The sequence below is a fragment of the Bactrocera dorsalis genome, unplaced genomic scaffold (genome assembly GCF_023373825.1).
Source record: "Bactrocera dorsalis isolate Fly_Bdor unplaced genomic scaffold, ASM2337382v1 BdCtg239, whole genome shotgun sequence".
NCBI classification, from domain to species: Eukaryota; Metazoa; Arthropoda; class Insecta; order Diptera; family Tephritidae; genus Bactrocera; species Bactrocera dorsalis.
Genome location: NW_026038290.1, coordinates 12,279 through 24,063, shown reverse-complemented (window position 1 = coordinate 24,063; position 11,785 = coordinate 12,279). Strand labels below are relative to the sequence as shown.

At 34.5% G+C, this 11,785-nt stretch overlaps 5 protein-coding genes across 5 annotated transcripts; 2 read left to right on the top strand and 3 right to left on the bottom strand.

Annotated features, from left to right (window-relative positions):
* Positions 1–1,390: 1,390 nt before the first annotated feature.
* LOC105227257 (uncharacterized) lies at positions 1,391–2,303 on the bottom strand. Its single transcript, XM_011206502.4, has one exon. The coding sequence runs from the start codon at positions 2,124–2,126 to the stop codon at positions 1,563–1,565; it is 564 nt and encodes a 187-aa protein (XP_011204804.2). The 5' UTR covers positions 2,127–2,303; the 3' UTR covers positions 1,391–1,562.
* A 153-nt stretch (positions 2,304–2,456) lies between these two features.
* On the top strand, positions 2,457–3,324 carry LOC109579614 (small integral membrane protein 4). Its single transcript, XM_019990657.3, has 3 exons — positions 2,457–2,606; positions 2,705–2,860; positions 2,915–3,324. Exons 2-3 carry the CDS (start codon positions 2,707–2,709, stop codon positions 3,010–3,012), a joined length of 252 nt encoding a protein of 83 aa, XP_019846216.1. The 5' UTR covers positions 2,457–2,606; positions 2,705–2,706; the 3' UTR covers positions 3,013–3,324.
* On the top strand, positions 3,045–3,324 carry LOC109579615 (uncharacterized). The gene has a single exon (XM_019990658.3). It carries the CDS (start codon positions 3,045–3,047, stop codon positions 3,264–3,266), a length of 222 nt encoding a protein of 73 aa, XP_019846217.1. The 3' UTR covers positions 3,267–3,324.
* Positions 3,315–7,791, bottom strand: LOC105227258 (zinc finger protein 160). Its single transcript, XM_049462056.1, has 4 exons — positions 7,242–7,791; positions 6,355–7,185; positions 5,045–5,497; positions 3,315–4,986 (listed from the first exon to the last, which is right to left on the bottom strand). Exons 1-4 carry the CDS (start codon positions 7,677–7,679, stop codon positions 3,568–3,570), a joined length of 3,141 nt encoding a protein of 1,046 aa, XP_049318013.1. The 5' UTR covers positions 7,680–7,791; the 3' UTR covers positions 3,315–3,567.
* Positions 7,792–8,710: 919 nt separating this feature from the next.
* Positions 8,711–11,316, bottom strand: LOC105227261 (uncharacterized). The gene is made up of 3 exons (XM_011206505.4): positions 10,426–11,316; positions 9,897–10,356; positions 8,711–9,827 (listed from the first exon to the last, which is right to left on the bottom strand). The coding sequence occupies exons 1-3, from the start codon at positions 11,125–11,127 to the stop codon at positions 9,736–9,738; spliced, it is 1,254 nt and encodes a 417-aa protein (XP_011204807.2). The 5' UTR covers positions 11,128–11,316; the 3' UTR covers positions 8,711–9,735.
* Between the last annotated feature and the right edge of the window lie 469 nt (positions 11,317–11,785).

Genomic DNA, 11,785 nt, shown 5'->3' with positions numbered 1-11,785 from the left:
TCACTAGATTTGGCTCCGAGTGATTTTTTATTGTTTCCCAAACTGAAATTGGCGCTCCGGGGAACCCGTTTTCAGTCCATCGAGAAGATAAAACTAAATTCGCTAAAGGAGCTAAAGGCCATCCCAAAAAATGGAAAGTGTTTCGATGACTGGAATATCCTTGGCATAAGTGTATTACATCTGGTGGGGATTTCGAAGGCGACAAAATAAGTATTGATGAATAACTAAATATTTTGCGTTTTATTTACAATTTCCTGGTACTTTTTTGTCACAACATATACACATACTAATATACATACATATGTAAACACGTGCAATACGAGTATTACGCCACCCACTAGGCGGTAATTTCGTTGCGTGACAAACGTAAACACATGGTATGAAAAGTGAAAACGCCGCACAAGCTACGTAGCGATCATTTCCAGCGCGATTAAGGGGCGCACCTAATACGGCAGCCCAAAAAAGACAATTTTTAAAAATTTTAACAAAAAAAAAAATAAAACTACTACATCATTTGTGTTGCAATGTTATAGACGAAAATAATAAAAATTCTTATTAGATTAAATTTAAATGTAAAATTTTCACATAAATTTCGAGGTTAGGTGAACATTCTGTCGCGATCTGAAGTCGCTGTTGGCAAAGTCCAAGGAATGCGCTGGATGAAAAAAGAATTCGACTCAATTTTATTTTACAGAACAGACTTTAAGGTATGTCTTCTCCCAGTTTGCTGTATATACATATAGACACCAGACTGATTTTACCGAAAATATTGGTCAATCTTTGAGATGTCTTATTGAAATCCGGAGTGAATCCCTTTCTGGCAATAATGTGCCTTTGTGTCAAAAATGGTAAAATAATTGCCCTTGTCCCCATACACCTATTGTAAAGATATTCGAATTTCGCATCAATTCCACTCTTAGCTCTATTTTCCACACATAATAATTTTCGGGCCTCCGGTTTACTTCATATCTTTTGAATCGATTAATATGGACGATATCTGAGCATAGTGAACTCAAAACAAAATATTGGTTTCATTTCGAGGAGCTCAAATACAACATTCAGCGGTGAGATATGCAAAGGGAGCCGGCAAAAATCGCCTAAAAGAAGTGGCGTAGTCTTTCAGTTTTTGAAATCTCGATCTGCACACCTCCTTTTCTCCCTAAGATCAATTGTAGGAACCGGCGATATGGGACCAATATAGCAAGTAGCTGACATACAAACTGACAGATTAAGTTATTGTATGAAGTCGTTTGTATTTGTTAAGGGAATTATAGCACAATAATCATACAAACAGCATACATACATACTTACATACACAAAAGCTCGGCAAATCTTTATAAGGTCTTCTTTAAAATACCTTTTAGTAATAATAAAACAATAATACAAAATATTTCACTTTTGCATTTATATATTTATTAAATCAAATTAGACACAATGCTTAGTATAATATTATTTTAAGTATTTAAGAGTATATTGTTACAATAATATAGTATAACCAATAACATAAGGTAAATAAATCGCAAGAATACATATTTCAAACACACGGTCTTTTACATTTCCATCTAATTAAGTTCATCAAAGTATGCACCAGTCATCAAGTCTTCATCGCGTATATTAAACACCTTCATCAATTCATCAGCTATTCTTTGTCCCTCTTCCACTGTTTGATCCGGTCGTAGGCATACTTCGAATTCCATAAAATTTCCCAAATGTTTCACTTTATCCATATGTATACGAGTTTGATCATGTAGAAATAGGTATCTCTCCTTTTCCAACGTCCCTTTCACTCCATTACTTTGGGCCAAAATCTTCTCCAGCAATGCGGGATCATCTACATCTACTCTGTTAAATGTCGACAGTTTTGGTCCGGTCTTATTGGGTCGTACATAGTAAATAAGTTGTGAAGGTGTAGGTGGCTGTAGGTAGCGTAGTTTAAATCTACCACCTTTACTATCGTCTAAAATATTGAAGAACACATCCTTCTGCACCAGTAATTCGCCGGTTGATTTCGTCAGTTCGCGCGCTACTTGAACTCGACGTTGGAATTCTTCATCACTGCCAACTCTAGCCTTTATCTCAACATTCCTTTCATCGCTAGGAATTACAGTTTCATCTTTTATAGACATTTTTGCTAATCAATTCAAAGCACACGATTTACCTACTGTAGAAGAATTTTGCAATAACAATGAATGGCGCTTGTTTGTTTTTAAAGTACCCTGCAACAAGGTTAGGCATTACGAGTGTTAACATGTGGAAATAATTCAAAGCTTTTTTATTAAAATTTCTATAACTAATATTAAAAACAAACGTAATGAACTCAAATGTATTTATACGAATTAGGCACAATTACATTCTAATAATTTCTTTATTTAACAAAATTCACAATTTTATGTAATTCTGCCCGAACGAAACAAATATCATTTGTTCGCACAACGGCATCATTCGTAATTTTCGTTCGTTCGCTACAATTGGAAACCATGAGCATACTGTCAAATATAATAACAACAATCAGCTGTTTATCCTTAGTCGTGAAAATTGGTATATTCCAACCAAATTATTCAGTTCCAACTAAATGAAAAATAAATATTAATAACATGTTGAATTAAGTAAGTAGATAAATTCAATTGAATACAACAAATCGGACAAATATTTGGAATTGTAGATTCGCATACAATTAAAGCATTACATAATTGTATGTTTTCAGACATGCCTTTTTACAGTAACCGCATTAGACGTATTTTGGACAAGTGGCCTGGCAAGCAGCGATTAGGCATCTATAGATTCTTGCCATTATTCTTTGTTCTCGGTGCTGCTTTAGAATTTTCAATGATCAACTGGACAGTTGGAGAGACTAACTTTTGTAAGCTAGCTCGAGCGCAATAACAGAATAATTTACAGTTTTTTAAATTCGCAGATCACACATTCAAAAAACGCCAAGCCAAAAATTTTGTTGAAGAAAAATTGCAAATAACACAAGGACAAGTTCAAACACCAACTAAAGAAGTAGCATAATTGTACAATATCATAGTTAAAAATTTGGAAATATGCCTGCTGGTGTTTCTTGGGGACAATATATGAAATTTCTCTCAGCGGCGATGTTGTCTATGATGGCTGGCTCGCAATTGGTTCATATGTACTACAAACCATTAGATGATTTAAATACATACATAGAACGGGAAATTGGCGCTACAAATGCACAAAAGTTAGATGTTAAGTCATCTCCACCAGAGAAATCAAATCAAACAGTAGATGGAAAAGTTTCTTAGTGAATGTTATAGTTATGAAGTGACAATAAAGTAAATTTTGAGCATTTCTTTAAGTAAACCCCAAGTTATTTTAAAATATTGCTTAACAATTTTCAGATAGTATGGATTTATACATACAAATACTTAAAACTAATGAAAATATTTCATACATACGTAATAAAACGTGGTACGCATTTACAGCAGCTATTTGCATAGTATTGCACTTTTATAGCTGTATTGCAATTACACTACCAACTACAACGTAATTAGGTTACTAGTGTTTGTATATTGATTACTCCTCTTCGCATCCATTCAAAATTACCTACGAGCTGTGTGGAGTTGTATGAGGCTGTGGTATCAAAAATGAATTAATTAACTCCTGATTAACATTCATTGACTTTGATTCCGCAACGAATTTTTCGTGCGATTTTCGATGGCTTTTTAAGGAGGTTTGTTGTCGATATGCTTGTCCACAGACATCACAAACATAGGGTTTCTCCCCTGTATGTATGTATTCATGATGGCGTAGCGTTTTCCGCGAAGCAAAACATTCGGAACAATACTGACATTCAAACGGTTTCAATTTCATATGCACCGCTTTTACATGGGCCTCCAATTCAAATTTCCGTATAAATTGTTTACCACAGTGTTCGCATGGCATTTTGTCGTTAGAATGAACTAGCATATGTTGGACAAGCATAAATTTCTTTGCCATTCGTCGACCGCAAATGTTACATTCATATTTCGTTTCGTTGGTATGCAGCTGCAGGGTATGATATTTCAATGTGTAACGGGAATAGAAGAGTTTTTTGCAGATATCACATTCGAAACGCTCTTTCATTTGCTCTTTTTCAGCTTGTTCCGCTTCCGTAGGATGTTTTGCACGCCGATGGTATTTAAGATTACCCGATTGATTAAAGGTCGCACCGCATTGTTCACACACGTATTTGGTTAAACACGTTGTATCAGAGTGCTTTAAACGTTTATGCTTTTGCATTGCTATAAAACTGGTATATATACGCTCACATCCTGAAATATCACAAGCATACGATCTAACCTCAGCTTCGTGTATTTCCTTGATATGCGTATATAGTCCACCAATAAATGTGTACGATTTTTCGCAACGATCACATTGAAATGGACGCTTACTTCCTTCGTGTACTTTGCGTATATGAGCATCCAGTGTTATTTTGTGTGCAAAGCTGTGACTACATTGCTCGCATTTGAAACTGTTCTTAGTTCCTTTATTACGACGCTTCGTCGTTATATCCAAATGGTCTGTGCGTAGACCTAATTGAATGCGCCCACCAACTTTCCCCACTTTTGTACATTTTGTTTTATTGTCATTTGTGTTTTCAGTCATAGTATTTTCAATCGGTAGAGAACGTTTTCTACGGGAGCGGGTAGGATACTTTTTTATTTCCAAACTACAATCGCTGCGTTGGTTTTGCTGAGCTTTACCTTCCACCATAGTCGATGATTTGACATTATTTTGTAAGTTTACTTTATCATGATCTGTAATTCGTTCATATATTCCTTCGTTGGAGTGTTCCCCGTTTAAATCATGCCATTCTTCACTACTGCTTTCGCAAGTATCATCGCTCAAATTTTCTTTTTTTGCAATATCAACCGATGGACCATTATCAAATGGATCTGGATCAGGTGATTCCTTGCTCATTATTGCTACATCACTCACAGCATTTATCATAACGGATTCCGTTTCCATAAGAGTATCTTTAAGCTACAAAGTTTGGGCATCATTAAAAAATTATATAAATTATGGCTAGTACTTTCCTTACCAACAAAGTAAAGATATTTGTTGTGGATTGTTCTACACAACTATTGTTGTCCATTTCCTGGTTTTCTTCATCATGAACACTTTCAGCTTTAGGTGCATTTCGGCAAAGTAATTCTTGCAACTTTTGTGTACTATTTCTCACTTGTTTTTTGAATGACACAACACCTTGTAATTTCTTATAGCAATATATGCACATATATTGAGGATATTCTTGAGACATCGTTTTCGCTTCTTCACTAGTCCACTGTCCTTCCATACATGAAGTGATAAATTGCTGTATTAACTCATTACCTACAATGCTAATACAAAAATCTTTACAGTCGGAAAGTTCTTCTTCCTCCTCTAAATTTATTGAACAATTAATATTCTTTCTTTTCAATTTTTTCAAGCAAGTTCGGCAATGCTCTTTTACATTTTCTATTGATAGTGCCGACATTTTACAATTATTAACATTTTAAACCATAATAAAGGAAATATTTTGTTTGTTTACTAAGGCAGCACATATTCCTAGTAGTGCTGCAAAGATTTTAACAGGTCAGCAGTGCAACAAAAAGTAACCACGACTAAATTTATATATTTACATATATTTCGCAAAACATAAGCATTTAAATATATTTTCTATTTACTATTATTAACAGAAATAAATATGACATATAAAATTCCTGCAAATTAAATTACTTTAATTACTTTACTCATAAATTATTCTTCATTACGTCTGAACCGGGTTCTTGTTAAATACTCATTAGTTTGCACGAATTCAAATTATCTGGCATCCTTTTAAAATTGAACTAATTAAGGTGACCAAAGAAAAAAATCTAATTTAATATTATTATTTCAAATCCGTATCCGTGTAACTTGAGTGTCACATTCTCCGTTTTTGTTCTTTATAAACCTAAAAGTTTGCCAGGAAGAAATGCAAGGATAGCCTCACAGACCCTTTAAAATACACATATGTATATAAATGATCAGTGTGGTTACCAATAATCCTCCAATTTCAATTCTGTTAGCGTCATTAATCACTTATATAATATAAATGAAACGGAAGCTGTACCAACGTTTGTCTTATTATCAGACAATCTTATCGCCGAACACATGGAAAAAATTAATTAGACAACAGCATAATTTTAGCAAGGAAATATTTATTAAATCCAACGCATAATAATATAACTAAGAATGGTAAAAACTTAAAATTCCCTATACATACTTAATATATAGCATAAAATTATTAAAATATTGATGTGCTTCATTACATCATTTTCTAGGATTAAAATACTTTTAGAGATTGCAACATATATACTTATATAATCAAGCATCTAGCTTTTTTTCAACCGTATCATCTTTAAAATGTTTCAGCCGGTGTTGTTTCATAGCCGTTGGTTGGCGGAAGTCCTTTCCACAAACGTCACAAAGATATGGTTTTTCTCCAGAATGTCGGTAATTGTGGAAGCGTAGGGACTTTTGCGTTTGAAATGATTTATCACAAAGTTTACAGGGAAATGGTTTCTCTTTCAGATGTGCAGAAAGTTCATGATTCAATAGATCTTGATACCACATAAAACTTTTATCACACTGACCACAAGGTATTCGGCCATCTGTCGAATGTGTGCGTAAATGATCTACAAGCAAATTTTTTACCGGAAATCGTTTACCACAAATTCCACAAACACGAGACATATCTTCTTTAATATGAAAACACATATGTTTTTTTAGTGACAAATCTGTTGTAAATGCCTTTGGGCACACATTGCACTTAAACTGGGCGTCTGCATTTAGTACTGTTTGATGTTTTTGCTTCATATGTTCCTGTAGACTGCGAATATATCTGTAGGCTTTGTCGCAATGAGTACACGTAAACGGCAACTTATTATCATGCGCTTCCCGCATATGTGCTTGCAATTCTGAATTGAAAGCATACGTCTGGGTGCAGTGTGTACATTTATACTTGTCGCTGTTTTCTAATGTTGGCTCTTCTTTCTTGATGTCGTCCTTCTTTCCAGCGACTGTTTTACTGTCACAATCGACAGCCGTTTGTAATGCAGGTGCAAATGGATCTGCCATCTCATCATTTAGTTCTGTGTCTGCTAAGTTTGCAACCGATGTATCGAAAAAAACCTGCTCGTCTTCCATAAGTGCATCCCTAAACTATATATACTTGGTGAAATTACCAGTTATTTAAATATAATTTTATTTAATCTTACTTGCAATTTGCAATCCTGAACCAAGTTTTCCACACGTTCTTTTTTCTCCATAAATTGATTTTCATCTTCGTCATAGTTGATTTCAACTTTTATCATGCCACTACTACAATTCAGTACAGTGCGTAATTTTTCGGCGCTCTGTTGAGCCCTTTTACGGAATAAGGCAAAGTTGTTGAGCAAACTGTAGCAAGCGAGGCATATATGTGCTGGCAATTCATTATCAACAGCATTTGCCGTGTTACTTCTGCTAGGGCCATCTATGTACATATATATCAGTTGTTGCAGCTCAGGATCGCTATAAATGTTAAATTGTAGCTCCTTGCTATCCGGTATATCGTCTTGATCAACATTGCCAGAAAAACCGTCTGTATTAGCACCAAGCCTTTTCAAACAAGTACGGCAGTGCTGATTTGCATTATTCTTTGTTAATAACGACATAACTTTTTAATTAAGACTTATTTAAACCTTAAAAATGGCTTACTATTAGTAATAAAACTACTGACAGCACGAAAAACAATACAAACTTGTCGCTGCAACAACCTTGCCATATGGGAAAAAACATTTACCACATTGTCAATAGTGTTGTGCATTTATTTTAATCCACAAAATAATAATCGAGTTTTAAGAGATCGATAGCTGATTTTGTATTATATTTTCGGTATTTGATCTATTTAGTTTTACAGAGAAAGAACTTCTGAACCATAGCAGTTACAACTGGCTTCTATAAAAACAAAAAAAAAAAATTGTTTATACCCTGAACAGGGTATATAAAGATAGATAATAACATATATATAAATGAATAGCATGATAAGCTGAGTTACTTACTTACCGATCCAAAACCTACATATTTATGAACTGGGCGAAAGAATACAGACTGCTCCTCAACATTTCTGTCGATGATGTCAAAATTCCGACATTTTTGGTAACATTGGTCAGTCTGTACACCGCACACCACCGCGATTGTCAAAAGGTAAAGAGGAACAGGGGCATCAACTGGCTGGCGGCACTTGAGGCAAAGACAAAAGGACGATGTAGTAGGCCGCTCAGGCCGGAGGCAGATGCACAAGTTCCAGAAAAGTCAAAACACCTCAATCCGGACTATAACAAGATGTCTCCTTTTGAACAACTGCACAGTGAGGCCCTCATAAGAATAAGAGCTCTATTTGCCGCGTGAAAAAAGTCCTAACGTTCTGGATATTTTAGCGGGCTAAACTCCTACTTATCCAGAATGTCTATGTCCTGCATGCAACGAGTCTCCACATGATATATTGCTCTCCCTCAAACAGGATCTAGATACCCGCTACAAAAACAATTGTTCATGTTGAACTAATATAGCATAAAGCTGTCATACAAACTGACCGATCAAAATCGAGTTGCTCTATGCAGTCTATTGTATTTCTGAGGGGTAGGCAAGAAGTTTTTTCTTGTTTCAATTATTATTGAAAATCAAAACAATTTTCCAACAGTACTTTTGTTGAATTTTATTAGGCTTCTTTTGATTATTGTACTTATGTATGTCTAACGGTAACTAAAAGCATATACATATATAGTTTAACTCCATTATATGGAAATTTTTAGTTAGGAAGTAATAACCTATTTTTTCACACACAATATAAAAATAATTGATTATTGTTTAATATAAGATTTCATTATAAAACAAAACTTATTTTTTATTACAAATTAAATCTAAAAAAATTAATACAGAATTTTGTAAAAAGAAACTTATCAGGTATAAATGCAATACAAAAGTCAAAGTCAACTGAAAAAAGGAGTACCTAAACGTAAAAACCTGTAAAATAAATTTCGTTCAATTAAATGCAAGTAGAGTATTGACTAGCATTTCTTTTTGTTTAAATTTCGCATATTCTCGGTATAAAGACCAACCACTTTAGTGGTAATTAATTTGTTACACAAAGCAATACTTGACGAGACATAAATGAAAGTTTTTGGCACACAATTCTTTAAGGATTAATTGAGCACATTTTTTTAATCTTATTGAACACATTCATGCGACCAAAGAAAATCGAACTTTTATTGACCGAGTATCAAAGGAATTATTAAAACATTTGCACAAATTTTAATTTAGAAAAATAGTCATTCGCCTTTTGTGTGGTTGTATGTAAGGGTACATTAATATAGTTTTAAATATTTCAAAAGAAATATTTGGTTGATAGCTAGATTGCAAATTGTGTTCTGTTATTTTACTTTTAGGTTATACACCAAATACGCCATGATTATTAAATAATAGGAAGAGAAATGTATTGTGAGTAATATAAGTTCGGTTTGTTCACTATTAATCATATTACTATGCGATGAGTTATGTGGGCGCAAAATAGATTTACCCGTAAACCTCGTAAACCAACATTAGGATATGCGTACGAGTTTATCCTTATATGTATATATGCTTCGTGTGTATATAAAAAAATTATGATGATTTCGTCCTGCGATGTTTAGTCGTAAATAAAATATGTAAAATAAAATATATTATCCGGCCTTAACAATAAGACCCAATTAATGTAATTGAAAATGAATCGGCTACAGGATCGGGCGCAGAAATTGGTTTCCAATATAGCCAATTGTAGCTGACTGAAAATAAAGTAAATATCAGATAAACATTGAAGTAGTGCAGTCGTTCCTTTGTTTACGCATACTTACGCACGAAAGATTGTGGTAAGCGTATTGACAATGTGCGACAACGATGCCGACATTCACTTGTCGGGCGCAGGAAGATGTATCTAGTGCCGAGCGCTTGTTGTACAAATACATTTGCACACTGCGTATCAGGCAAAGTATAGGTCGGCGCTTGTGTTGTGTCGATGGTCATGTATCGCTCTAGCGCGATACCGGTACGCGGCAGATGTATTGTTGGACTGGTGAAAAGCTTGCGCAACAGACGTGCGGGTAGCATACGGTTGCAACGCCACAAATTATGCGCCTCAACTATTTGCGTAGACTTTTCTTTGCTTTCCGTATGATTGTATTTATTAAAAAGCTCTTCTAGGTTTGTAACTTCGCGATTTGTCGATTGCACACGGTACGCATCGCGATGAAATGTTGCATGATTGCTTATGTAGAGATTATAGAAATCCTGCAGTTGAATGGGATTTTGGTTTATCTGTAATGAAGAAATCGACATATAACTTATTGAATGTAGAAGGTCAATCTGCTAATCGTTTTTTCTTACTTTAAATACAAAAGGCACAAATTCATTTGGCATTTCTCGATTTGAATTATCGCGACTGCTGTTGTCGTCTTGATTATCGTTGTAAACATCAATACTCCGCTCCGTTTCCGAAGTCAAATCGAGTACACTCTGTACTGTTGAACAAGGATCGCAGCTAAGGGCATCGACACCTTGGAAAAATGGATTCTGCATTAGACACGCCTCATCATACAGTTCTGTGAGTCGTGGAAAACGTTGAATTAATGGCAGTGTTATGCGACGCCACATGCGCATACTGGGATATATAAAAGAATGAACATCATGTCCTGCAGACGTTAAACCATCCGACGATGTGTCATTACGATGTCGATAAGCAAAAACGCACAGCGAAACAAGCAAAAGATAAAATATCCAATATAATATTTGGCGCCGCCGATCCAAGATTTGGCTGAGCACTTCTAATTTGAGAAATGCTAGAGATGATAGGTTTGAGTAGTTCCGTATATTCATATCATCGTCATCATCCAATGTGCTGCGTTGTTGAAAGTATTGCCATAGGAGATAGTTATCAAAATAAAGCGGGCGTACACGGAATGACTTCTCAGCTATATTACGAAAATGGCGTAGTGCAATCACATATTTTTGGAGGACTATATTACGTGTTAATATAGCAGGCTCCCCAATTGCTGCAGGAGCAGGCTGTGCAAAATTAAATTCATCCATATCTCAGCAACTTATTAATTCGACACCATTGTTTCCACTTTTTATGCACTTTCCGACGCAATACCAAATTCCACAAACTTACAATAAATTACGAATAGACCTCGCCTTGAAATCGTTCGATTTTATTTTTTCAATTTTGTTTTGACATCCGAAAACGCAACTTTTATATTCATTTGCTTTCTATTCACAATAAGTATGCCGTTCGCAATGAATTCCGTTTATTCGATTTTGAAATAAATTATTATAATCCTGCAATACTTTATATATGTATAGTCATCAGTAAAACCCATTATCTGACACGATAATTAACTTTAACTTTGTCTATCAGTTATGTTAATGTCTATAGATAAGTATATTGTATAAATTATTTGAACATTAAGAGTTGGGTTAGAAGTGGTCACAAGTTGTGGCTAAATAGTTAAGTTAGAGATGTTATGGTATGTAAGTAATGAATTTTATATTTCATACCATTGTGGCAAGACTTTTTATTAATACAAGTTTTCTAAAACGAATTAATTTTTAGGTATTTTGTAACTTATAAAATTTTTTTATCGATAAGTCTAACGATTACTAAAATGAAGGTAATTTTTTGTTACTAGTCTGGCTATATTGGTGTTGGAAACGTCAGGCAATGACCAATAAATGTCAAAAGGAACAC

Coding starts and splice junctions, on each gene's coding strand:
- LOC105227257 (XM_011206502.4), bottom strand. CDS start 2,126: ATGTCTATAAAAGATGAAACTGTAATTCCTAGCGATGAAAGGAATGTT.
- LOC105227261 (XM_011206505.4), bottom strand. CDS start 11,127: ATGGATGAATTTAATTTTGCACAGCCTGCTCCTGCAGCAATTGGGGAG. Junction 10,357..10,425: donor TTGTGCCTTTTGTATTTAAA/GTAAGAAAAAAC, acceptor TCTTCATTACAG/ATAAACCAAAATCCCATTCA. Junction 9,828..9,896: donor CTTACCACAATCTTTCGTGC/GTAAGTATGCGT, acceptor CTTTATTTTCAG/TCAGCTACAATTGGCTATAT.
- LOC109579615 (XM_019990658.3), top strand. CDS start 3,045: ATGCCTGCTGGTGTTTCTTGGGGACAATATATGAAATTTCTCTCAGCG.
- LOC109579614 (XM_019990657.3), top strand. CDS start 2,707: ATGCCTTTTTACAGTAACCGCATTAGACGTATTTTGGACAAGTGGCCT. Junction 2,861..2,914: donor AGTTGGAGAGACTAACTTTT/GTAAGCTAGCTC, acceptor TTAAATTCGCAG/ATCACACATTCAAAAAACGC.
- LOC105227258 (XM_049462056.1), bottom strand. CDS start 7,679: ATGTCGTTATTAACAAAGAATAATGCAAATCAGCACTGCCGTACTTGT. Junction 5,498..6,354: donor CGGTTGAAAAAAAGCTAGAT/GCTTGATTATAT, acceptor ATTATGGTTTAA/AATGTTAATAATTGTAAAAT. Junction 4,987..5,044: donor CAAATATCTTTACTTTGTTG/GTAAGGAAAGTA, acceptor CAAACTTTGTAG/CTTAAAGATACTCTTATGGA.